This window comes from Penicillium mononematosum, assembly GCF_028829835.1.
Source record: "Penicillium mononematosum strain IBT 11891 chromosome Unknown utg000005l:1.0-9366267.0:1.0-9372171.0, whole genome shotgun sequence".
In the NCBI taxonomy this organism is placed as follows: domain Eukaryota; kingdom Fungi; phylum Ascomycota; class Eurotiomycetes; order Eurotiales; family Aspergillaceae; genus Penicillium; species Penicillium mononematosum.
This window is the reverse complement of record NW_026643275.1, coordinates 3,569,050-3,594,953: the sequence shown is the minus strand read 5'-3', so window position 1 is coordinate 3,594,953 and position 25,904 is coordinate 3,569,050. Positions and strand designations below refer to the sequence as shown.

The 25,904-nt window shown below is 47.7% G+C and overlaps 10 protein-coding genes across 10 annotated transcripts; 3 read left to right on the top strand and 7 right to left on the bottom strand.

Moving 5' to 3' along the window:
• Positions 1-475: 475 nt before the first annotated feature.
• N7519_009484 (uncharacterized protein) lies at positions 476-1,066 on the bottom strand (the record flags this gene model as incomplete). Its single annotated transcript, XM_057296257.1, has 1 exon — positions 476-1,066. The coding sequence occupies one exon, from the start codon at positions 1,064-1,066 to the stop codon at positions 476-478; it is 591 nt and encodes a 196-aa protein (XP_057144139.1).
• A 690-nt stretch (positions 1,067-1,756) lies between these two features.
• On the top strand, positions 1,757-3,299 carry N7519_009483 (uncharacterized protein; the record flags this gene model as incomplete). The annotated part of the gene is made up of 3 exons (XM_057296256.1): positions 1,757-2,254; positions 2,316-2,468; positions 2,550-3,299. The coding sequence occupies 3 exons, from the start codon at positions 1,757-1,759 to the stop codon at positions 3,297-3,299; spliced, it is 1,401 nt and encodes a 466-aa protein (XP_057144138.1).
• A 630-nt stretch (positions 3,300-3,929) lies between these two features.
• N7519_009482 (MDR family MFS transporter) lies at positions 3,930-5,726 on the bottom strand (the record flags this gene model as incomplete). The annotated part of the gene is made up of 4 exons (XM_057296255.1): positions 3,930-4,589; positions 4,640-5,066; positions 5,117-5,496; positions 5,565-5,726. 4 exons carry the CDS (start codon positions 5,724-5,726, stop codon positions 3,930-3,932), a joined length of 1,629 nt encoding a protein of 542 aa, XP_057144137.1.
• A 3,158-nt stretch (positions 5,727-8,884) lies between these two features.
• Positions 8,885-10,797, top strand: N7519_009481 (uncharacterized protein; the record flags this gene model as incomplete). The annotated part of the gene is made up of 4 exons (XM_057296254.1): positions 8,885-9,296; positions 9,349-9,390; positions 9,520-10,441; positions 10,500-10,797. 4 exons carry the CDS (start codon positions 8,885-8,887, stop codon positions 10,795-10,797), a joined length of 1,674 nt encoding a protein of 557 aa, XP_057144136.1.
• Positions 10,798-11,227: 430 nt separating this feature from the next.
• N7519_009480 (sugar porter family MFS transporter) lies at positions 11,228-13,043 on the bottom strand (the record flags this gene model as incomplete). The annotated part of the gene is made up of 6 exons (XM_057296253.1): positions 11,228-11,605; positions 11,655-11,945; positions 12,022-12,735; positions 12,789-12,864; positions 12,916-12,967; positions 13,019-13,043. 6 exons carry the CDS (start codon positions 13,041-13,043, stop codon positions 11,228-11,230), a joined length of 1,536 nt encoding a protein of 511 aa, XP_057144135.1.
• Positions 13,044-14,722: 1,679 nt separating this feature from the next.
• N7519_009479 (uncharacterized protein) lies at positions 14,723-16,972 on the bottom strand (the record flags this gene model as incomplete). Its single annotated transcript, XM_057296252.1, has 5 exons — positions 14,723-14,813; positions 14,860-15,404; positions 15,460-16,126; positions 16,178-16,551; positions 16,607-16,972. The coding sequence occupies 5 exons, from the start codon at positions 16,970-16,972 to the stop codon at positions 14,723-14,725; spliced, it is 2,043 nt and encodes a 680-aa protein (XP_057144134.1).
• Positions 16,973-17,685: 713 nt separating this feature from the next.
• On the bottom strand, positions 17,686-19,243 carry N7519_009478 (MFS transporter; the record flags this gene model as incomplete). Its single annotated transcript, XM_057296251.1, has 5 exons — positions 17,686-18,033; positions 18,081-18,437; positions 18,490-18,891; positions 18,944-18,958; positions 19,031-19,243. 5 exons carry the CDS (start codon positions 19,241-19,243, stop codon positions 17,686-17,688), a joined length of 1,335 nt encoding a protein of 444 aa, XP_057144133.1.
• Positions 19,244-19,936: 693 nt separating this feature from the next.
• Positions 19,937-22,857, top strand: N7519_009477 (Concanavalin A-like lectin/glucanase subgroup; the record flags this gene model as incomplete). The annotated part of the gene is made up of 6 exons (XM_057296250.1): positions 19,937-20,377; positions 20,442-20,898; positions 20,947-21,120; positions 21,170-21,683; positions 21,958-22,094; positions 22,145-22,857. 6 exons carry the CDS (start codon positions 19,937-19,939, stop codon positions 22,855-22,857), a joined length of 2,436 nt encoding a protein of 811 aa, XP_057144132.1.
• A 519-nt stretch (positions 22,858-23,376) lies between these two features.
• On the bottom strand, positions 23,377-24,517 carry N7519_009476 (uncharacterized protein; the record flags this gene model as incomplete). Its single annotated transcript, XM_057296249.1, is given in 4 exon segments — positions 23,377-23,497; positions 23,511-23,696; positions 23,755-24,107; positions 24,179-24,517. 4 exon segments carry the CDS (start codon positions 24,515-24,517, stop codon positions 23,377-23,379), a joined length of 999 nt encoding a protein of 332 aa, XP_057144131.1.
• A 636-nt stretch (positions 24,518-25,153) lies between these two features.
• N7519_009475 (uncharacterized protein) lies at positions 25,154-25,592 on the bottom strand (the record flags this gene model as incomplete). The annotated part of the gene is made up of 2 exons (XM_057296248.1): positions 25,154-25,418; positions 25,540-25,592. 2 exons carry the CDS (start codon positions 25,590-25,592, stop codon positions 25,154-25,156), a joined length of 318 nt encoding a protein of 105 aa, XP_057144130.1.
• Between the last annotated feature and the right edge of the window lie 312 nt (positions 25,593-25,904).

The window sequence follows — 25,904 nt, the reverse complement described above, 5'->3', positions numbered from 1 at the left end:
TCCAGATTGGCTTCGGCTTTTACTGACTGATTGCTGTATTATCTCGTCGCTCTAGGGCTGTACTTTGCGGGATGACAGCATGATTTATGGTTATAGCTTTGAGAAATGACGCAAAATTCGCTCCTTTGCCAGCCACATGCATACACTGATATGCATTCATAGGAAGTGTCCGACACATCACGAATAATCCATGTCGCAAATCACCAAGTTAATTCAAGTTGTTAGTGGCACTCTATATGATGTTCTTCTGTTTCCCTCTGTGTTTTCTTTATTAACGCAGCGTAACCCAGATACGGTACTATGGACTCTAGATAGGCAACGTTCTTCTATGAATATTACCCGCAGCTAGAATCCAACGGAGCTGTAACGCAGAACACATGGTATTTATTGGGAGCATTGATAATCAATACTGGAGTCGGCGCATCGTCCATTAAAACAGTCTCACAGTTAAGGGTCCACGAACTAGTGATGCCCACTAAGCTCCTATGACAGAGCTCAGAATTTCCCCTGTTGCCTCTGTCATCGACTTGTTGATAGCTCTGGCAGTCCATCCTGATAGCAACACCATCTCAAAGAAAGGACCGTCATGAGAGACGAGAATCTCCAAGAGCTTCTCACCCGATTTCCCTGGTCGTAGCCTGGCTAGCTTTCTACCAGTACCATCCTGCAACTGCATGTCCCTCCCTGTGAGCATATCGGGTCTCCACTTCACTTGGCCCACGGCGGGTGACTCGAGAGCGCAATTGCCCGAGAGTTGGTTCAAACGCATGTTTATTGGTTGGCCGTAAAAAGTCAGATGTATCTTGGAAGATAGGGTTGGAAGTCGAGCGTCGCCGACGATGTCCCATGGACCCTCACCCCAGCCCCGAAGTAATACGACGTTTGGAGCGCTATCCTTGGATATGATCGAGTACATAGGCGGTGCCTCTATTGGATAGCCTGAAGGGTGAACCAAAATCTTTGCTGAGTCCCATGGCGCTGGTCGCAGTGAGAATGAGATACAGGACTGTCGATTTGAAGACCCGTTATTGATGGTGAAAGAAGAACAGAATGCCGTACGATTCATTTTTGCAAGGAGCACTGATACCCGTGGACACCACTTCTTCTGAGATAGGAGTCGAAGCGAAAGTAGATCAGTTCGAGACTGTGGAAGAGTAGCTATAGCTTTTTTTTTACAGTCAGCTTTCGATTGTTTTATACCCCTTGGGGTGCTTTCTGAAGTTGTCTTGATCGCCAGAATACAGACCATCTATGACTATCTTCTACTTCCCAATCGGGCATGATAGTGCGCCGTATTACGGGACGTGGACCGTGCTCAGTAGAGACTCTGCACATTATGATTGGCTCATTTATACGAGGACTCAGCTGCTTGCCAAGTAGTCCCTCTTACTCCGTACTCCGTCGTGCAGGAGTACATACTTGTGTGCTTTGTGTCTTCAGGGGCTTAGCTGGGGGCTGTGACAGCGAACCGATGACGTCACATTAATATATCTCGTCGCACTATCCATCCCCTTTTGAGGATGACTCTACCCAGCATACACATCTCATATTACATTTCCCCACTGTGTATCAGGCCAAAACAAACAAATGCAATATTATCTAGTGACGCACATCTGACTTTACACATGCCTGGGGTTCCATCTAGTCGGGGCTGCGATGCGTGTCGCAAGGTGAAGAAGAAGGTTTGGTCCTCCACTAAAGGCTAACTTGCTGTATCTGTTTAACTGAAAGTTTAGTGTGATCAACTCAAACCAACATGCTCACGATGCGCGCGTCTGAAAATGACGTGTGTTGGGGAGGACAACAACGGTACATGTTCAAGAATCAGTCGATCAAAGCGATGCAAGCACAAAGCGGAGCAGAAAGCCAATCAGAGCTTCAGCGGTCCTTTTCATCTACTGGCAATAGGGCTGTGTGGATTGGGGAACCGACACGGGTGCCTAGCACTGACACGAGTAGAATGGCAGCAGCCTTTGTAGCAGCATTCCAGGTGACCGATATCCGATATGCTATGGCCTACTATGGACCTTTCCTGCGGGATATTCCACGGCGATTGGGCAACAGCACCGTCCTTGATTCAGCCGTGAGAGCCTTATCAACCGCTTATCCATTACTTCACGCGGGATCTTACTCACCGAATGCACTCGTTCTCTATGGACAATCGCTGCGGGCACTGAGAGAATGCTTGAACGATCCAGTTGAGGCCCGAACTCCCAACACATTATGTGCTGTCTATTTGATTACCATCTGCCAGGTAAAGTGCCACTCTGTCCCAAACCACTTTTTAACCCCGAAAAGCAAAATCCATGAAATAGCAGCTGAGCTGTCATAAGAGCTGGCTAGGAAAACACGATGATTCGATCACTAGTCACAGCGAAGCTATCGCTCATCTCCTCAGGGCTGCCGCGCTACGCGAGTGGAAGAGTACATTTGAGATGGAGCTGGTTATTACACTCTGTGTGCCTATAGTATGTCTGCATTCCGATTACTCCTAACAACAAATTCAGTTGATGCCATGAGAAATTACTTACAAGCAATGATTTGAATAGATACTCGAAGGCATTGTCAATCCCCGTATCAAGATGGATTCGGAATTCTGGGAACTGGTCTCATCCTTCAGACGTCGTCTATCTGCCTCACGGGACAACAATCAGTCACAATCAACCACCGAGCTGCAACATTTAGCCATGTTTCCTAAGTTTGTCCAAGACCCCGAGCCACACCTTGCCGAAATTGCAAAGACATACATGCAACTGAGACTCGATGCACAACGAGTAAAACAACATCTTGATCAATGTGCAGACGCTGTCCTTGTATCTTTCTCATCCTCTGAAGTTGCGAGACATTGCCGTATTCAAGCAGCTTATGCCATGCTCTCTACGCTGGCTGTGTTATTGAACAGTCTTCTTCAAGTTTTCGATCCCTGGAACGCTTCCTTGGTGAGTGAAGCTGTCTTTCTCTGTGATGAGATTACAACCCAAGCCGAACTGGCATCTTGCTACCGGCCGGTTGGGGCAGGGTACATTCCTCTATGCTTAGTTGTTGCTTGGGCAGCATCAGATAATCTAGTTCAGCTGGCAAGGATAGAAGCGATCCTTTCTGAATACCAGTCTGATTTTGCGGAAGTGCCATGGATGAGCCGTGCTATCTGGTTAGCCTCTACCTTGGATAGCCACCGCATACGAGTCATGTCTGGGAAGCAGTCTCCGGAATCCTCTTTGGAAGCTGATTCAGGAGGCAGTCATGGTGCTGGTACCAAAAAGGCTTCAGTGCGCCCGGAGTCTTGCTGTATCCTCTAGGCTCGAAGAAACGAAAAAGGCCAAAAGAAATTGCAGTAAGGTCCAAATATTGCGATTTCTCCGAGATCTTTATCAAGCAAGCCTTGATTACCTCAAGGGGTCCTTCTCGGAGTCATCCTGATTACCTGGCCTCTATGTTTAGATACAATTGGCAACGCAACGGATATCTCGGATATCTCTATGTTCGGCAATTCATCCAACGAGACTGACCGTGTACGGGGAAGAAGATTACGTTCCCCGTAAGCTTCTCAAGTACGACCTGGTGTCCCCAAGGTCCACCCAACAAAAGATTTCGTCACAAAGATACCCCTCGGATGGAGAGAGCTATGCCAATCATTTGAATATGACAGTTTAGGGGGCGAAGTTGAACATTGGACTGGAAACTGGAGTTGAGGTTGGACTATTGAATTTTTACTTCCATTGGATCATGACTTCCGTATCCCCATACACCTCAACTGGCTATACTAAGTCTGAGATTGAGGTCACGTATAGAATTCACATATTATGTGCTAATTATTCACTTTCCACAATCTGAACGTCATTATTTACAAACATCCCGACGGAAGATGCCATCGAACAACCCCAAAACAACATAGAATATCAATGAATCCCAAAAGCCGTCAAATCCCGCTATTGACTGGCTCGAGATGCGCCGTCATATTTCTGTCGTCTTTTCATAGACTTCCATTGAACAAGTCCAGCACCAATAAAAGACAGTAGGGCGGCAGCAACAGACACGTAGAATGTCTGGATAACGGCAATGTTATAGGCGTGTAGAACGGAGGGAAGCATATATTTTGGCACCAGGTGCGACAGATTTGCGGCCCCGGCTTTTGTTAATGCGTTTGGGCTGATATTGGGAGCATAGGTCGTTATGCTTGCCACAAGCCGATTCTGAAAAACGGTCTGGGCAATCGAAATAAACATTGCGCCACTGAGGCTCTGTGCAAATGTGATGATGGCAATTCCGACCGGTATGTCATGTAATGGCAGTACAGTCTGAAGTGCGTTGATGCATTGCTGAAAGCCAAGTCCAGCTCCAATTCCAAGAATGACTTGGTATCCAATCCATTGCGGACGTCCGCTCTCCACTTTGAAAGTTGTACACAGTCCAGAGCCAATCGTGAGAAATGCGCTTCCAACGAACATGAGCGGCGTATAGTATCCGACAATATTAACCAGAAGTCCTCCTATAGCAGAGAAGACAATCATAGCCACTACCATCGGAAGATTGTTGATTCCAGATTCTGATGCAGAATCTTCCTTAACTGCTTGAAACCAGATAGGAAGCTTGGAGACTTGTTAGCGATGAATGTGACAGGATTGTATTCGGCACCCACGTAGTATCCAAAGACAAAAAATGAACCACCTAGGAATGTAGCGTGAATCACTGCCCCAAGCACATTTCGATTCTTGAGTAAACGAGGCGGTACTGTAGCGTCGTCCTGCTTCCAGACCTGGATAAGACACCATGCAAATCCGAATACGCCAAACAGAACAAATAGGGCAATTATTCGAGCATTGTTCCAGCTATATTTGGTGCCGCCCCATTGCAGGCACAGTAGAAGGGAAACGATCGCTGGAATGAATGCAAGGATACCAAGAGGATCCATTCGCTTTAGCTGCCCAATGCGGCTTATTTTGGGTTTTGGTGATGTGGAATCCTTGAAGAAGAGTAAGATCACCAGGCCAGTGAGGACACCAAAAGGGAGATTTATCCAAAAGCACCATCTCCAACTGACATGATCAGTTAAGAGACCACCCAGCCTATGGTAAAATTAGCTGCCATTCGATGTAATCGAAATAGAGAGACTTACAATGGTCCTGTGATTGTCGCAATTCCACTAGTGCTACCGATGATCCCAAAATAGAGGGCACGCCGGTGAAGGGGCACACTATTCGCGAGCATGAGTAGAGCACCCGGCGACAATCCTCCAGATCCGACGCCAGCAATTGCTCGCCCGAAAATTAAACCCTTGGATGTTGGCGTCACTGCACATATTAGAGATCCAAGTTCAAACAAGCCGAGAGCAATCATATACGTCCACTTTGTCGAATAATACGTGTATATCTTGCCAAATGGTAGGGTGACAGCACATGTGGTTAAAAGATAGGCGCTCGCATACCACGATATGTCACTTAGTGAGTTAAATTCTTCGGTGATTTTGGGAACGGCGGTTGAGAGGATTGTGTTGTCCTGGTAAGTTCCAAGGTTGTCCACATTAGCTTATGAAATACATATAGTAACAATAACTTGAAGCTTACCAAGGCGATACAAAAAGATTGAAAGCAAAGTCCTATCAAAATCGGAGCAAGCTTTGAGCTCGGTGGATAGACTTGTTTTTCTTCATCATCATCACTCTCTCCAGTTTCTTTCAGTGGGATGTCATCTCGATTTGTGTAGGCTTGATCCTCGAAATCTCTCATGCTTGAACAGCCTGCCGGTAAACAGCAAGTTAAATTCTCTTGTTATTGAAACTCTGAGAACTCATCAAAAGTACCTTTGATCGGACCATCCGGGCTGAAGTGTGAAGGATGTTTGAAACAGGAAGGTAGAAACCACATTAAGTCCAAGTGTGTGGATGTACAGTACTTTTCTTGTAGGACATCTCTGTACCTACATTACTACAGCCGGATGTAACCCGATAAAGCAAGGGGTTTATATCTTGATTTATGTTCGGGGCTTTTTACTTTCCCTTGGTCACATTCTTTTTATGGTGATTGGTATGCAGTACGTTCTTCCCCTGAAATGGTCGCTAGACCTAAGCAGCATTTATATCTTCGCTCAAAGAATATCATTTATGATCTGAAAACATCAATTCTATAATTGAGTAACTAATCTAAGAATAAGGCTGTATCATTTGGCGTTGGTTACTCAAGGTCAATCACTCCCGACGTGATGAATCTGGAGACCCTGCATTCCAGTGAGACAGTAACACCAGTAAAAACAGAGCATATGATGGCTAGATACCTAGTAATAAAAGGCTTCCAAACCTACACAGATTCTGTTTTCCAAACAAGACTGAAGGTGCTGGGATTCGGTCCTTGTACTCCGTAAATGATAGTTCATCCCAAGTCTATGAACTTAGTTTTTCAACTGATGTGAAGACGACACTCATACTGTCACTAGCTTTGCTAAACCTACACTTAAATTCAATGTGCCACTGTATAACCAACTGGCTCGCACAAAGCCCTGGAAGCTTGTGAGCGTTCTGTCATCAAAATAGACGGCCCACCTCACAACTACCGTCAATCCACACTTGTATACTGGAAATCCAGAATCGGGAGGACTGATTAGGAGTTATATATTTGAAAGATACTGGTAATCTGATTTTGGTGCGAACAAGGCATCAGATTTTCCCTGATAAATACACACGGGACTCGGCAATAACAACTATCTCCAGTCTCATTTCAAAGGGATGAGAGAGAAGGGGCATCCGAGCAACATCCAGCAGATCTTTTAGGAATCCTGATCCATCACGTAAGTAGAGTGAAGATTATTCCGAGGAATGCACGTGAGCTGATCTCCAACTTTAATCTTCTACGGGCCTCTATCCTAAGAATAGTACCAATGCTGGTTTATATTGTTTCGGCCTGTTTGATATCAGAGCATCGATGCTCACAGAAACGAGGATTGAGTTTAGCAGTTTGGAAATTTTTCCTCTCGTACTTTACCTTTACCTTTTTTACCTTTTTTTTCCCCGCGAGTTTGGTAGGCCTTTATCTGCGACGATCAGAATAGAAGACGTTGTAACGAGCTTTATGATGGTGAAAGTCAAAGTATCAGTGGTGCAGGGTAAGTGCAGTAACCGGGACTCGACGGGTTGTACGTGGTTTGTGAACCAAGACTTAACTTTGCCACGACTAGCTGACTGTTGATGTGAAGTATCAAGGTTGATTGTTGCTGAGGCTTGTAGACTAGACGGTATGAATATATACCGAGACCTAACGGTATACCGTGAGGAGCATTAAGCTGTGGGAGACCTGAGACTTGGCGCTGTGTATTTTGTGGGAGGATACCTTGCGATGATTGAACAGCTTGGCAATAAGCTCTGGGGCTCATAACCTGTTGAGAATGGTAGTAAACAGGATGGAGAGTAGCAATGTGGGCTAGTTGAGAGTATTGGTGGATGGAAAACCCATTGAAGCTAGGTGAGCGCTATTTAGAGGGGCCGCGCCTGCGATAGAACATGTACATACGGAGTAAATGCTGAACAACTCGGATCTCTATCGCTGGAACGTGCCCGCAATCAAATTAGACAGAATAGATCTAACCCATGTTCGGGGCACTGGACCAGTCATGACACCAGCCTCGGAACACGATGCCCGGTACTCTACCGTGATCTCCAAGCTCAGGTAAATGCGAAATGCGGAAAGACGCGGGGGCTGGAGTGCCCTGTGCCCTTGGAAGGCAATCGTCGGGCGCGATCTGCACGTGTCTTAAGACTCTGAGAGACAAGCCAGGTGACTTAGGTGACGGACGCAAGGGCATCATTCTAGAAAATCAATATATGTACCCCATATGCAGCGCTGCTATATATATTGTAGAAGTGGGTTGCAGGCGGAACTGCCTGACTAGGCAAGTTGCATTGCCTCTCCAGGTTTCGGCCCCAGGAAGTACGGAGTAGTGGAGAGAGCAAAATAGAGACGCGCAACATGGTAAACCGCGTACAGTGGGGGCCTCGTGGCCAGGCTTTTTCTCTTTTCTTTTCCCTTTTCCCCACCCTTTTCACCCTCTAAAATTGACTTGGAGTGAAAAACATATCTGACAAGATAATATAAAGCAACCAGGGCACATGTTGCGCACGCGAAAATGTTCCGAGGCAGAAGACTTGATATGGAACAAGAGGCTGAAAGGGATTTCTAGGCGCCAAGCTGTAGAATTTAGACTGTTCACTATATTGTATTTCGCCTTTGCGATAGTACAATTTTATATTCCCCCGTGTACAGTGTGTAGTGTGCAGTGCAGTACCGTAGAGGATTGAAAGACACATGAGACTCCCAACCAATACCCTCTCATCTGAACACTCCCCAGGTGATCCGACGCCCGAGGCTGATCAGAGGGGCCTGTTAAGCAAATAACAAGCTATTATTGGCACTCAGTGGCGTATATTGGCATCGACATTTCCCAGTTTCCACTTGCAAGTTGAAATCTGACAGGCGGAAAGGTGATCGGCGGGCTCAGATCCCGCACAAGCCCAAACACCCGCTAACTGAGTCTGGAGAAGCCGAAGGGTTACTCCGATGATTTTATATTTGCCCGGGTGAGATGGGTATTGATTGGCTTATCTGGGCGTGGGCACCCCATGTCTCCAAACGAGGTCGAAATGTAGCATGGGTTGCTTTGGGAAAATGGTGGGCCATAAGCATTAATTACCCCCCCAAATCACATTATGTGTCTGTTTTGGTGTACATCGTATGTTGCGGAGGGCAGGAAATTCTAAAGGGCCCCCTGGAGGCTTTTTAAAACTGACCGATTTCCCCCCGTTGATCATTCCTTTTGCTTTAATATTCTTCATTTTGCATTTTTTTTTGGCTGCTTCGATCTATATATTGGCACTTTCAAACTATATAGACACTCCATTATGCAGACCAAGCGGTTCTTGGGCCTTAATGGCACCAAGGTTCAGATCGCTATCGGCTTTCTGGCTGGCATGGACTTCCTGTTGTTCGGTTATGATCAAGGTGTGACTGGCGGTTTGTTGACACTCGACTCTTTCGTCAAGTACTTCCCGGAAATCAATACTCTAGAATCATATACCGAGCACTGGAGCCCATCAGCAAAGAGTAACCAGTCGACCCGACAAGGTATCACAGTCGCAGCGTACAACCTGGGATGTTTCGCAGGCTCGATCCCCACAATCTGGATCGGTAATATCTTGGGTCGCCGCAGGGCTATTTTTCTCGGTTCTTTTATTATGTGTATCGGTGCCATTCTTCAGTGCACATCATACGGACTTGCTCAGCTTGTCGTCGGTCGGTTGATCACTGGGTTCGGTTAGTATGGGCGAAACATACTAGGGAAGCAATACACTAACATGCACTGCAGGGAACGGAATCAACACCTCCACAGTCCCTACCTGGCAGTCAGGTAAGCCATAATTAAGCCAATCCCCGCCTCACCGTTCCGATTGATTTCCCACCGCTATATGTCGACGATTGCGGGTGATAGATTGGTGGGACTGGTACTGAACAGTGAAAGTAGTCTAACATCAAGTAGAATGCTGCAAGTCTCATCGACGGGGTCAGATGGTCATGATTGAGGGGGCCATGATCACCTGCGGTATAACCATCAGTTACTGGATTAATTTTGGACTGATGTTCGCAGACCCCAACGAAGTCGCTTGGAGATTCCCGCTGGCCTTCCAAATTTTCTTCGCCGCGATCATTCTGGCCTTCGTAATGTTCCTTCCAGAGTCACCCCGTTGGCTTATTCTGAAGGGTCGGGAGGAGGAAGCAAAGGAGGTCCTGGCATGCTTAATGGGTGACGAGACTGACGAGTTGTTCATTGACACTGAATTCACCGCCATCAAGGCCACTGTTCTCGAAATGGCAACGGGATCATTCCGGGATATGTTCACCATGGGCGAGGACCGTCATTTCCACCGCACTATGTTGGCATATGTCAACCAAATGTTCCAGCAAATCTCTGGCATCAACTTGATCACCTACTATATTCCCACTCTTCTGGAACAACAGGTCGGACTGGATGCCACAATCTCACGTCTTATCTCTGCATGTAACGGTACAGAATATTTCATCGCCTCCTGGATAGCCGTGTTCACCGTTGAAAAGTTTGGTCGTCGAACACTCATGCTCTTCGGTGCTGTCGGAATGTCCATCTCAATGGTGGTGCTTGCTATCTCCGACAGCATTTCTTCAAGCCACAAGATGACCCCTATAGGTGTCAAGGCAGGTGTAGCCCAGACAGTCTTTTTGTTTGTGTTTAACACCTTTTTTGCCATCGGTTGGCTTGGGATGACTTGGCTGTATCCAGCCGAAATTGTCCCACTGAAGATTCGTGCGCCGGCCAACGCATTGTCCACTTCTTCCAATTGGATTTGGAACTTCATGGTTGTCATGATTACCCCAGTTGCTTTTGAAAACATTGGTTACAAGACCTATATTATTTTCGCTGTGATGTAAGTCATTTTTTGTTGTCCCCCTTGGCAACCATGTTTCGTCACTGACTGGGCTCAGCAATGCTGCCATCGTGCCTGTGGTCTATTTCTTCTTCCCTGAGACCACCATGCGTTCACTGGAAGAGATGGACCGTATATTCCGCAAAACTACTAGCGTCTTCAATGTGGTATCGCTCGCTAACACTGAGCCCCACATGTATGGTCCTAATGGTGAACTCTTGCGTACTCTGGATGATGTCGAGGATGATGCTGTCCGTCGCGCCAGCTTCCTGAACAAGGAGAGTAAGGCTCACCAGCAGAGCCACACACAACACGCAGAGAAAGACAGTGACGAACCCACTAGCGAGGAGAGATAGCCTCGGTATGTGGTTTGGCAGAGGTCAGCCTCCAAGAGTTATGCTAGGTTACTTATTAAAAGACGTAGCTATCTCGCGATCTACCCCGATGCTCCTCATAAGGACGTTTTTTTTATTCTTCTATCATCTTGAAGTTACTTTTGCACATATTATGTCCCCAATGTTCTAGCCCTTTTGAATTATATCACCTTGTACAACATTGCTTCGTGCGATCTTGAGATATGTTCTCAAGTATGACACCCACTGTTGTATGACACCCACTGTAATAGATCAACCCGGGTGCGACATACGTAGAATCGATATTTTGTCCATTGGACGTACTATTTACAGTGCAAGGTAGGATTCCCAAATGTCTGGGTTCATTTATTCATGATATGATATATTGGTGGAGGCTTATATGTTACTACGTTGCTTAGGGAGCCATCATCATTCAAACCACCTCTTCATGTGTTGCACCAGCAGTCTCCGTCTTTGCACCAAGCTCCTTGCGGCGCTCAATCTCTTCTCCGAATATATCTCCGATCATGTGAGTGCGCCATGGCTTCACATCCGTCTCGAAGACGAGATCGATCTCTTCGAGAGACCTGCCCACAGTCTCAGGATACATGAAGAACACGTGGAAAGTCATGACAGTGCAGAATACACCGAAGATAATGTAGGTCTTCCACTGAATATTGTGGAAGGCTGGTGCCACGAAGTAAGCCAGAGCAAAATTGAAAATCCAGTTGGTGGCGGCCGACAAGCCGACGCCCTTCGCTCGGTACTTGAGCGGGAAAACCTCGGCGGCATAAATCCATGCAGTCGGAGCCTATAAAGGTTAGATGCGAAATATATAAAGAGAATGGAATACAGCGTACCCAAGTCAGGCCGTAGATGCCGGTGAAGATGTATGAAAAGGCGATGACTGTCATTCCTGCACTGCCCTTGATCTCCCACGTCAAATTGGCATTGCCATTGACATCTGGAACTGGATTGCCCTTGCTGGCCATAACAGCGGCGATGATATAGTGCACAATCATGCAGGTGACGGATCCGATAAGAAGTAGGTTTCTTCGTCCAACGCGATCGATGAAGGGAAGCATAACGCCTGTAGTCACCAAGAAAATGACATATTGAATCGCAGAGGACCACAGCGTTGTGTTCCCAGTCTGTAGTTGACGGTCAGCAAAACCGCTCGAGTCCCTTTTTCCTTTTCTTTTCTTTTCCCTTCTGGAAGAAACTTACCATGCCAGCCATTTCGAAAATGTAAACCACATAATACATGGCAACGTTACCGCCCAGAAGTTGCTGCCACATTTGAACACTCATTCCACACATCGTGCGCTTCCAAACGCGAGGTCCAAACAATGCCAGGAATGAGACATCCCGAGATTCATGCGCCACACGTACGGCCTCTTGGACTTCTTCGAATTCCACCTGTACAACAGGGTCATGGCGATCACCATTGGCGTGAATGGTTGCCAATGTGTCCAACGCTTCTTCCCAACGCTCTTGCGAGGCGAGCCAGCGAGGAGATTCAGGGAAGAAGAACAGAGCGATGAACAGGATGAGGCCTGGCACGGCTTGTACACCCCAGCAAATCCGAAAGGCGGCCGGTCCAGATACGCCAACCACGCAGCCATATGCGATCAAGTACATGATTAAGATACCCCATTCGATTGCCCATTGTTGAATACCCACAATGCGACCACGGATACGAGCGGGCGCCAGTTCTGACAAGTAGACGCATGTTTGCGAGGAGGTCACACCAACTGCAAGTCCACTAACAACACGGCCGGCGACCAAATGGGTCACGTTTTGCGCGCTGCATTGAACCACGGCACCGACGATCCAAACGAGAGAAGCAATCATTAAGGCATAGCGACGACCAAGAATATCCGCTAACCAACCGGCTGCAATTGAACCGGCGAAGGAACCGGCGGACATCGATGCTGTAATCTATGGAAATGTCAGCATGTGACTCAAAAATGGGAGAGACATTGATCACGTACTCCACCTTGGAGGTTGGAGTCTGGTGAGCCGAAGTAATCCGTATATGTATCAACGCCAATCCAGGCGCTCATCGAGCTATGGATCGTATTAGTCTCCAGTCATATTTGGGGAGGATGTAAAATGCACCTGACATCGAAGCCGAAAAGAGCGCCTCCAATAGTACCGAAGGCGGCAAGAACTGTTGAACCTTAGCGTCACGTACGCACTCATAGGAATGATCACAACATACCGTAAATGTTCGTTATAGTATACATGATTGTGGGTGGACCATTCAAGGTTGTAGAAGCCTTGGGCTTGCGGGAAGGCGTTTTATAAGTGAATTAGTGGCGAAACGATAGGTCAATGCACGATTCGGCATGTTGTCTCTCGGGCTACGCGATGTTGCATATGGTACGATTCCGGGGGCCGGGGGACTGACCCTGGAACGGGAAAGATCAACGGGGATGAATTGCGGAGGAGCGAGGAGAAACCCGGGGCACCAAAAGTCGGGGGTGGACACGGCGTCATCGGCGGGCCTCGACGGGCCTTGGCGGGCCTTTTGATTCAGCGATGAACCAGTCGGGGCATTCGATGATGCCCCTTTCAAGCCTATTAACCGACATGTTATTTATCCGCCGGATTATCGCCGCTTTTGGATGGTTCCCAGCCCAGTTTTTCCACGGATAATTGGAAAAAGGCGTCTCAAGACTTACTTTTTGCCTATTATCATTATTCCTTCTATCCACTGCTATCACCGTTCCGCGAGTTCGGCCCGTTTCTCGCAAATCGGAATACCGACGTCATGACCACAGAGGTTTCGCATCGGTCGCACCTGTCTCAGGGAAGCTCTGAGATATTCGTGAAACTGTACGTGACCGCTAGACCTGTGTCAGTGTGTTAGAAAGGAGGAGAAGAGGAGGAGAAAGGAGTGGAGAACAGCTGGGAGTACGTGCAGATAGAATTCGAATCAATGTCCTCAGCTGTTTGATCAATGCCTTTTCTATTTGACGGCTTTTTATATGTCAATACCCGTGAGATGGTGGCATTACGAGCTTATTGGCTTGTGCTCTAATCAAAAGAGTCTGAGCTCATTCTGTGTAGCATCCATGTATGCGAGGGTCGAGGGTCGAGGGTCGGGTAAATTCAATATTATATATTCATAAGGCTGCATCGGATTATTGCCTTTTCGATGGTCTACACGGGTTAATCCTTGGCTATTTTTCTTTCTCTTCTCTTTTGTTTTTGGGTTCTCACTTGCATCCATCTGCCTTGAAGTTGTCATTTCTTACATATGTAATCTTTCGGTTTCTCGTTGGTGCCCACGATCAGACCGGTATTGACTGAGCTGTAAGAACTCAGGTTTAACTGTCCACGTCCACCATTCAGATCCCACTACTACGTCGTACTGACACACTATCTTTTGAATCTGTGTCCGACATGGCTTTATCCGCTATGCTTAGAATGCGGAAGCACGCGCTACGTCTAGGTCGCGTCTCGATGGATAGATGGACAGACTGACTCGTCTGATTATGACACCCACGGTAAATTCCTCGCTCGCTTATGACCGTTGCCGGCCGACTTCATTCCCCCAAGGTTGTGGAAGGAGGCAATCCGTACATGTGGGATGTCGGTCACAGGGTTCATCGACTTTGAGTAATTGGGATGCGAAAGCTCAGCAACAGGCCCTTCAGCATACATGTCCGATCTGGGCCATTCGGGTTGCAACCTGTCTCTTCATAATACATTCACTATCTAGATGAACGGCAAAAGCAAGGCTTGCCAGAGAATATGTAGCTTGATTTAAAAAAGAAATCAAACAACCACGTCTAGAACACAGTCATTGGCCTTTCTATGAGATTTAGGTATATAGCTGATCTCTCTATGGTCTATACTTCAAACCAAAAAGGCATAAAAAATACATCAGAAGAACGCGAACATGACATAACCCAAAATCTTACAGCTTGCTCTTGGCTGGCTCATTCTTGAGCAATGCCGAATTCCAAGGGTAAGGGTCAAACACCAAGTCGTTAACAGGGTTCTCCTCGCTTGCGCGGCGGAACAAATCTTCGTACACCTTGCCGTCATAGCGACCCAGGCTGCTGTCTCAGGTGCCAGTCCGGAATCGCCCAGGCATCGACCAATTTGACAGCGTGCGGGCGGATGTCGTCAAGTAGTTTCAATACGGCAGTAGTGCGAGTCAGGGTGATTTGTCGCACAGTCACCGCACCGGAGGAGAAGAATTCGGCGGCTTCGCGCTCCAGAGTATGCAGGGAGAAGAGTCGGAATAATTGATGCATGAGGCCCTTGGTCTCTGGATCCAAGGCCCCCGAGAGTTCGGGAGAGGAAACCGCCTCGTAGAAGTTCTTAACCATCAGGTATTGCGAATGAGCCGTAGACAAGCGCCAGAAGTCAACCAAAAGGCTGTTCCAGGAGCGCTGCTCAGCATCCCGATGTTTCAGAGCTTCGAAAGTGAGATGGGCCGTGCGCCATCCAAAGGCAGCCACGATGTCCTTGTCATCATCGAGCACATCGAATGAAGCGCCCTTGTCGCGTCGATCGAGGTATGCCTGAAGGATCTGGCTAGTGTCATTGCGAGCCGGCTTGCCAGCCAGGACGGCACGGGCGGATTTAAGAAGCTGTTGATACTGTCAGTCTCGAATGAATAGGACGGATGGAGGAACTATGACATACATAACGTGCAACCTGCTGGGTCAGCATATAGTTATCACCTTCCCAGGTCAATGTGGGCAGATAGTCCGCATAGGCCGGTCCAATGCCGCTGTAGCTACTGTATCCATGACCTCCGCATGCGCGGCGGCAGACCTCTAAACCCTCACCAGCAGTGGTACTGGCCAGAGCCTTCAGACCACAGGAGGTAGCATGCAGATCCGCCAGGAGGTTCGCGCCGGCGCGGAGCTGCTCGGGTCCAGCGCCCCGCGACTCCTGGTCGGGCGAACTGGCTGCCTTCATGCGGCTTTGGTTCTCCTCATAAAGACGCATCATGCCGCGACCAGTGAAGTGAAGGGCGTACATAGATGCCAAAAGTGGGAGCAAGCGCACCTGGACCATCTTATAGTTCAGTACTTGGGTCTCGCCCGCGTGTGGATCGGCATCGCGGTCCTGGAACTGCCTCCGAACCGCACAGTAACGGGTCGCAATAGTCACACCGCGAGCCAGAACACCGCCGGCGTCCAGGACAATGTTGGCCCGCACCCAGGTCATAGTACCAAATACAAGAGATGGCATAGCAGGCTTCGCATATTGGTTCGTCTCTTTGTCGACCTGGCAGAAGCGGGCCAGCATGTTGACATGGGGAATCTTGACGTTGTTGAACAGCAGGAAACCATTATCCATTGTGCTAAAGTAGTCATTAGCTCCAGTGCTAGCGAAAGAGTGAGGATCGACTTACTTGTAGCCAAACTTGGGGCCAATATCGCCCACATATACATTATCCAATGGTTGATGAGTCTCAAGATCACGGACCTGCACGACGAATGGGTGAGGACCGTAGTTCTTGCCATCGATAAAGAGCTGAGCCATAACAACGGCGTGATTGGCCGTGCGACCGAGAGATCCAATCCACCACTTCGAGGCAGTCAATGTTGGCGAGTTGATGGTGAATGTCTTATCGTTGGAGTTCCAGGTGGCGGTGGTTTCCAAACCGCGCACGTTCGATCCGTGGCCCAATTCTGTTTGCGCATAGCAACCGATAATCTCGTATTTTTCTGCACGTTCAAGGAACAGTTTATGCTGCTCGGGAGTGCCTTGTTCTCGGAGAGTCACCTAGATAATGGTTAGCTAGACAGTTGAATTATTGACAAGGATCTAATCCACTTACTAGGAACATGCTGGCATGCAAACCGTACGGAGTAGGTTCACCGATCAAGTCATTGGCCGCATGAAGCTCTTGCATCGACCATTTGTGCTCTTCCGCAAGCTGCTGGAGGCGCTTGGCCTTGGCCAGCGATCGCTGGAGCCGCTCGACACGGCCCAAAGTATGATTTTGAGACTTATCGAATACTTTCTCGGGCTGCAAAAGAGCTAGGAGGGATGCTCGTCGCTCCAAAGTTTCCTTTGTGTGTAGCAATTCGGATAATCTTTCGACGTCGACATTCGATTGAGCACGCTCCTGGTGGAGGAGCTCAGATCCTTGCGGACCTGACGGCTTCAGGGCTTTAACCCAATCAGGAGGAGGTGATGGCATTGTGGGAAAAAGCAGGGGGGGAATATGGTTAGAGGTAAGAGAGATAATGGGGAAAGATGGGGTTATGAACCCCAGAAAGGAGGAGGAAGGTTCCCAAGGTTGGAAGGGCCGAGGGTCTCAATTAGGAAAGAGCCTCGGCTTAAAAGAGCTGTCCAATCAGAAAAGTGCGATGGCTCCGGGGAATTCGGAACTTCCATTTCCCGACCTCGGGACCTTTGCCCATCGCTTTTGACTTATGGAAGGCCACAAGTTTATACACAATTATTAACTACCGATGGTTGATTCCGCAGGTGTCACCTATATTATACAGATTCTGATATGGGGAAGCGGGGAGAAAACACATAATTTTGACGGCTTTCACAGTTTAACCTGTCCCGAGATCAGCCCGATCATCGGATCTTAGAATGATGAGATCATCGGGGTTAATACTCTACGGTGTACGGAGTACTCCGAACGGTTTCTGAGAAATGACCTCGGTTTGAATATGTTTTGCCCTGAGGTTGACACTTGACTATGCAATTTTGAAAATCATACCCTGGTCATGTGGTCGATTGTGTGTTTGGGACAAAAAAAGAAAAAGGAATGAGTCGCTCACGTGAAACGGAGTACAACATTGCATACGGGATCAGCGAAACGCCCGAGATAAATAATCGGATCTGATAACAAAAATGTTCCCGAAATATTCTCACATGTCAACATGTGAGAACTTCTATCTATTCATTGTGTCTGACCTTGGACACCCGCGGCAATCCCAGCCATGTAAGGAGAATCGCACCGGATAGGGCAACGATAAATGGCTGCAGTACTTTCACCCCCTTGGCTTGTGCAAGCACACCGACCGCAAATGGGAGAATTGCGGCTCCGCTACCTCCAAAGGCAGCGACAAACCCTATCGAGGTGACATGCAGATGCCGAGGAAGAAGCTTGGTAACCATCACAACTACCCCGGGAAAAAGGGGGCCGAGAAAGAAGCCTTGCAAAGACACTGCCACGGCCGACACATAGAACTGGGGCACAAGCCATAAAACCAAAGCAAACGCCATGGAGCAAACTATGTAGACCTGCTGAAAATTAGTTTCGTTCTATTACGAGACAACGTGGTGCTCACCGAAATTGCGATTTTCTCGCCGACCCGGGGCGTCACAAACCCCAAAATTACCCGTCCAACCGTGATACCCAACCAGAACCCAGTGGCCGTCATACCGCTAGCGAAAGCACCGCCTTGTCGGACTCGGATCATAAAAGTAACGATCCATCCTCCCAACGCGACCTCTACTCCAACGTATCCCAGCAAGAACAATGCGCAGAGCCAGGTTACCCGGGCAGCTGGTCGCTTGAACAGTGCATTTCTCAAACCGCCTTTTTTGTTATCCGCTGATGATACGTTGGATGCGCGGAAATCAGCGGCGGTTGATTTCCAGAAGCATGCGCCAGAAACCACCAATTCGATGGCCGCACATCCGGTCTGGCTTATTAAATCGTGATCGAGCGTTTTTCGAGGAACTTTCAGCACTTACCATGACATAATAAAAGTAATACCACGGCAGACCACCTTTAGCAATCATTGACGTTGCTACCAAGGGACTAATGACTGCACCGGCTCCGTAGATCCCATGCAACACTCCCAACAACTCATTTGCGTTGGCCATGTTACCAAGCCATGCATTCCATGCAGCATCCTCTAGGCCATTTCCTAACCCCGCAAAAATGAATGCGACCACTAGTACCGGATACGGTGGATGAACACAGTTGATAACATAGGCAACGAGATGGCACGCTGGCCCAATAATGGCCACACCACGTTGACCTAGAGTATAGTGGATCCGGTGATTGAGAAAAGCTGCGGCTGTATAGCCTACTAGAGGTGACAAGAAAACGAGAGACACAATGGTGTACGATAGATGGTAGTATGATTCCAGCTGTACCATGGATCAGACAGATTCTCGTCAACTGTAGAGGAATCTAACTTACATATGGAATTAGAGCCTGAAAAACAGTTAGCAAACATCTCGCAACATTGGAATCAAACCGTGCTCCTTTTGAGCCATATCAACTTACACCATAGGCTGCGTCATTCGCACCCATGACCAGGAATGACCAGAACGTCGCAAAGGTCCGGTGAATATTGATGCGAGGCTGATTCCATTTCTCCAACAAGGGAAAGCTTTCTGGACCCAAATGTGAACCTGTATCTGACTGGCCATGAGGCAAAGTCTCTAGAGCGATAAGACTCGTATCGCGCGAACTTTGAACCTCACAGGTAGTTGCCATAGCGTGTGATTCTTCCAGTGTGAGAGTTTTGTTCTCAACACCAGAACAATAAACAGCAATGACAGTCTACAGAGCAATTCTGGAAATATAATGGCTTCCTTCTTCCTGCGGTGTGGTTCAGCCCGCATTTGCCGGATTCGGATGAGGGGATGGTGACGCACCTAGCTACCCCACATTCCTTCGGCAGAACTTCGGAAGATGATAGTTGTTGACCCTGAACAGGTTATAAGACGCAATTCTCAGTTCGTTTTGCTCGGCAATTCTTATGCTTGTTATATATGCGCTACGAGATCATGCACCTATATCGTTTTGGTAAATGAGCTTCATCAATGACTCGTTGTGAAAGGCTGAGTACTCAACATGTCAAAAGCACTTCGTGATCAGAGCTCTGAGCATTGGATTTTCGATCGATATATAACGTCTGCAGTCGCTTAAGTCCCTGGGGAGTACCTGGTACACTTGCCTCAATACCTTCTCTGAATTGAATTCTACATCTCCCCGAAGAACGAAGTATTCGATCGTTGAACCATCCTTTGGATTCGATATGTCTCATATTCCACTACGGAGTACGGAGACTTCATTTGGAAGATCTTCCCCTCTGAAATACGAAATCGCGCCATGTTTTGGATTATACGGGTGTTGTTTTTCCACCAATCAAATCAGAATTTATTCACTTACATATAAGCCAACACCATGGTGCGGATGCGGTCAATCCAGCATATTCTAACAGCAATGAGTTACGTTAATCCCATTATCCCGGGGTTTAATCCCGACCCATCGATTGTTCGTGTCGATAAAGACTTTTTCTTGGTCACATCCTCCTTTGAATACTTCCCTGGCGTTCCCATCTACCATAGCCAGGATTTGATTCAGTGGAAATTGATAGGCCATGCATTGACACGAACCAGTCAGCTTCAAATTCATACCCCGGAACCGGGAGGAGGAGTATGGGCAACCACAATTCGCTATCACGGAGGTGTTTACTATATCATCGCTGCGAGCTTTCAGCGTTATCGTCCTCAACAGGATGACCGAGTTTGGCCACAGGGGTTTTATGTCAAAACAACTGATATCTGGAATGAGAAGACATGGTCTGATCCAGTGTATTTTGATCAAGTGGGATTTGACCAAGATGTGAGTTTCAGCCAAAGATATTACCACCTGCATGAATGATGAGATTGACACTTGACTACTACAGCTTTTTTGGGATGACGATGGAACCGTATATTTATCGTCCACCTATAGAAAGATTCAGCCAACTATTGGTGCTAAGCTGAAAGACTTTGCGATTCATATATGTACTGTTGACCTGGCAACCGGGCATTCTACCTCCGCACCTAAATTGATCCGGGAATCTTCTTCTGGTGTTGCCGAGGGGTCGCATATTTTCAAACGCGGTCGTTATTGGTATTTGTTCACAGCGGAAGGTGGTACTGAAAGTGGACATTGCGAATGGGTGAACCGCAGTGAAGTTAGCCCGTTGGGACCGTGGGAACTCGGGCCAAATAACCCTCTCTGGCGCAATGGCGTTGACGACGAAGTCCAAAACACCGGGCATGCCGATCTGGTTGAGGACACCAAAGGGCAATGGTGGGCGGTGGTTCTAGGTGTTCGTCCTTCAAGACGGGGAGATACGTGGGAAGACTCAGTGCTAGGTACGCTGTCTCGAAGTACTTGCGGGCTAATTATACTAACCTTCGTAGGCCGAGAGACCTTTCTAGTCCCCTTAGAATGGAAAGATGATTGGCCTGTGATCAACGGAGGACAGAAAATCAGTCTCAATTCCCATGGACCTGGTCTTTACGAATTCCATACTCCAGTCTTCTGGAGAGATGAATTTTCGGACTCGCAAATGCAGGTTGGATGGTATCGAAAAAGTACGCATCGAAGAGCGAACCTGGCTGCGCCCATCTGACCAGAAAATAGACACGCCCTTTGTAACTGACTACTCACTTACCGAGCGCCCCAATTACCTTCGTCTCCATGGCGGACCTTATAACCTGTCAGTGCCAGCCAGTCCAACCATGTTCCTTCGCAAGCAAACCCACCACTTCTGCAGGTGGGAAACAAGACTCTCCTTTGAGCCGACGGCAGCCGAAACCGAGGCTGGCACTGTGGTATGGTTAAATTATTTTACGTATAGCAGCATCGGTATCCGGAAAGATGGCAAGGGCCGTTTCATCCGTTTTCGACCATCAAAGGGCGACACCGTGGAGCGTAGATTGGATACAAAAACTGCTGTCACTCTCACAGTTGACTGTGGCACCGAGTATCGATTTGGATATCGAGAAGGCACACAACCCGATGTCCAGTGGATTGGGTCGGTTTCTAACAATACTGCTACGGCAGCACCTCCGGTTGGGGCCAACTTTACTGGCATGATGCTGGGTCTATATGCGTTTGGAGAGCGCCAGCGATGCCTGGCCCCAGCTGATTTTGCGTACGCAGAGTTTAGATAAGCCAAAGGTTTTCCTCTGGTTGTGTTGTTAGCTATATATATAAGGAAATATTTGAAATCTTAGAAGGTTGATATATCTTCCAGCATCTGACCACTGTGACCATACCCGTGGACAGAACGTCATCTCTTAACTCCGTGGACAATCTCCGATCGCCAAGCAATCTAAACTGGGATGGGCTCCATCTTCACATCTTCACATCTTCGAGACTGTTGTCCCCCCTTACGCAAAGTTCGACACCCTAGTGCTAATAACCAGGATGTCCGAAACCTTGAAAGCTGACCATCTAATCCCTATCTCCGATGATGCTGAGCAAATGACGGACGACTGGTCTGGATTGAGTGACCCGACTGAACGTCGTCGGCGACAGAACCGCATAAATCAGAGGGCTTACCGTGCGTCACATCTCACCGTCGTCTGTTGAGCAGGATCTAATCTTTGCCAGGAAAGCGTAAGCGACTGTCATCAACCAAAGACGTCCACCCCAAGAGCCTAGTACCACCCCCTCGTTCGACCTCTACCGTCCAGTCACAAGATCGTTCTTCCCAAGACAATCCGAAAGTCAACTTCTGTCGCAACCCCGAACTTTCACAAGATCTTCTGCGGAGGTTTGCCAAGTCAGCGTATGAAAGTTACGCACGGGGGGACCCGACCGCCGATCATCTTATGACATTGACGAAGGTTAACGTGTTTCGAGCATTCGCTCAAAACCTGCGACTAATCGGCTGGTCGGAGTACTGGATGGATGACGATGCCATTTCACTGTTCAACACAGCTCTGCCACCAAGGCCACCTCGCCCGGACGACAATAGTCTCATTCCAGCCAACCTGCAGCCAACTCGAATTCAGAAATCGATACCTCATCACCCATGGCTGGACTTCTTTCCTTTCCCCAAGATGCGTGATAACCTCATCGAAGCCGGGGATGACTGGGATGACGAGCAGCTCTGTCACGATATCATGGGTTTCTGGGGTGAATCAACGATGGATGCAGGGATGCTAGTTTGGGGAGAGCCTTGGAACGTGCAGAACTGGGAGGTGACCGAGCCATTTTTGAAAAAATGGCAATGGGTTGTTCGAGGGTGCCCCGAATTGATGGACGCAACAAATAGTTGGCGTGCCCGTCGAGGGGAGAGACTAATATTCCGCTATATCTGAATCAACATAACTAAACCCCGGGAATCAGCTTTAGCGGTTTACCGAGCAGCCTAAGAACAAGGGTAGCAATGAATTTATTATTTTAAACAAGGTGCGCTTAACCAGAGGGAAGGTCTATATAAAATAAAGCATGCGAAGCCATACGCCAAAAGCAACTCATGAGAAAATGGGACTACTTTGCACGCACAATATAGACCAGAATCGCCGTCATAGGTGGGCCAAAACGACATCAACATTTCAAGTAGTCAACTGAACGAAAGCCCCATTGGATAGGTTCCCGTCTGTTCAACTCATATTAATCCACGTTGGGCCAATACACTCATATATCACTATTCGGTGGGATAGCTGCCCGGTTCTAGGTACTGGCAGTTAAACACTGTCTCCTGCCCCGGGTGATTAGCGCTTGAAGAGCCTGTATTATTATATGATGCTCAAATTCACGTTATTCTAGTTGAAATCCCGTGGCAAGGCTCGCGATACAGGATACCCATCTTATATGTATATATGTATCGCGTAAGCTCACGCCTTCAAATCGAGTTTCTCCTTTCTGCCCCATAGTTCCAGCCATTCTTTAACCGAGGCACCTGATTTACGCAGCTCATTCATGCATATGTTCCGCACATAGTCACTTCGAATTACCCTCATGGCATTACGGATATTGTGACGCGACGGATATTCTAGAGCCCCCCGTCACCAAATGGCCGTCGGGTGCATCTAATGCCAGCACGATGGGGTATGTCATCTCGCGATTGTGCAAGTCTTCAGCCGCAGAGCCCTTCAGCTTTGCATACTCTGAAGAATAAACATTCTTGCAATCATTTTGGAGCTGCGAATTCCATCTATATAATCGTCAAACCCGGATCGTAACATGGATTTTTGGGGAAGAGTAGGGCTTACGCGACTGTGGTCAATGTTTCATCCATAGAATCATTCTCTAGGACAATGTGACCTAGTAAACGGAATAAGGAACCGGTCTTGAGAGAGGCCATTCTTCGATATGCTGCAACTCTCTCTGCGGTAGCGATAGGGAAGGCGCTTATTCCATCCCTGCGCCAAACGAGGGATATATCTTGACCTTCAAGGATATCCTGAAGATCCTGCATTAACCATGGCGCGAGGTTGGGGAAGTCCTTTGTGGTTTTGTTGAGAATCTGGGTGACTCTGTAATAAGCGCGGTTTGCTGTTTCTGATAGGCCGTATATTTTGTGAGCAGCGGGTCGTCCTTTGCGATAGTCGCTTCCGTCGGAAATCTAGAAACTGGTAATCAGATGGTCTGTCCCGCACCCATATCACAAAAACAGAGAAGCTCTCGGGCACTCACATCGTCAACCAGCATTAAGCAAAGGTGTATAGCATCCATAATTTCCAGCACCATGTGGTACTTAGCAGGGTCATCATTATGAAGGGCTGGGGATAGCTTGTGGACAAAAGCTGTCCAATGATGCTTGCCATAGATTTCTCGCAGATAATCATAAGGGCATTCATGTCTAGTAATTCTCTCGGGACTTTTTTGTCCGACCAGGTGGGTCTTTTTGTCCCACCATTGAGGGATATGAATATGGTCAACAATTAGATAAAGGAAGCTGCTCACAGCAACCATACCCAGGATAGGGCTAGCTTCCCTAAGAAAGAATCCGAACAAACTTCCAAAGAGGCTCATGATGTAAGAGACGGATATGAATCAACTTTCAATATGAAAGGAGCAGGGTACAGGAAAGAATAATCCGCATTCAAACATCAATACTTTGAGGAATTCACTTGATGATATTAGTGTGCCACTCAATTATCAATTGGACTTTGTGTGTACAAAACAACAGGTGAAATGCTAGGTTCATGATTGGCGCCGCAGCTTCTGTGCTTACTCTGGTACCAGCTCATTCACGCAATCCCAGATATAGTGATATATCTTGGTTAATGACTAGCCTTAGAAGTTTCTGCAGCTCAATTTGAAACCGACCGAGTGGAAGCGACGAATCCCTGTTTCCGATGCTCCGAAAACGCATATAGAACTGTCTTAACTTGCCCCTCTAGCAGTGTACATGCAGGAGTTGCATCACGCTTTATTCTTGCATTCTGCAGGTGGACATGCAATGGACATGCATTCCTACATTATGCAATATGACGGTGAAATCCGCTTCCAATAGTGCGTTGCCAACATTGGAATTTTGTCTAGAGTAAGACATATATAGGTTGGTATGTCGGGATGGTCACACGTCGTCCAAGGAAACTGCTGCAACATTAGTGCGAGATTGCGTATGGTTTGATTTATCCCTCCAAAAATCGGATTACTTCAGGGTTAGTCATAAAATTTGGCATTATCCATGGATATATGGCGCAATTTATCTTTTCGCCGCCAGAATGGACCCGTACGCCGCTGGTCGAGCATAACCTCCATTGGATCTTTCCCATCGGAATCGACGGCTTCTTCACTAGGCACCTCACCCTCGACGCCAAAATCAGTCCTGCGTTGGCGTTCTCCTAGGGCGCGGTTGTGGCTCGGCTTTTGCTGGGCGTTGGCCGTCTCTGTCAGCTTCTCTGTCGTGAAGTACCCATGGTGCTTCCTACACTCTATGCTATTGAGTCCCGGTGTTCTAATCTATCCCCTATGCAACATTATTGCTACAAAGCTTCCCATTGACGATCGATGTAAAAAGCTTACGCTGAAGCCTTACAGGACTTCACGCTTCTTTGGTTTGTGTTGCGTGATCGGATTCGCGATTATGCGCCGGGACCATTTTGCATGGCTTAATATTCCCTCATGCTACGATTGTATATGTGTTTCTAATGGTGCATAGCTCTTATGGGCTATGTTACAAGTATGTTAAGCGGCAGCAAGTTTGGCACGACACGGACGGAAAAGTTCAAATGAGATGTAGACAACAGGGGTACGATTACATCGATAGTCATAGCTTTGAAAGACAATTTGAAGGAGATCAGAGGACGAGCAGAGTAAATTTCCCTTTTGTTTGAACCTTTCAAATATTAATTGCTATAGCAATATCCTCTAGGACTCTAGATAACGGATACAGTAGATAAGTAAGTACGTA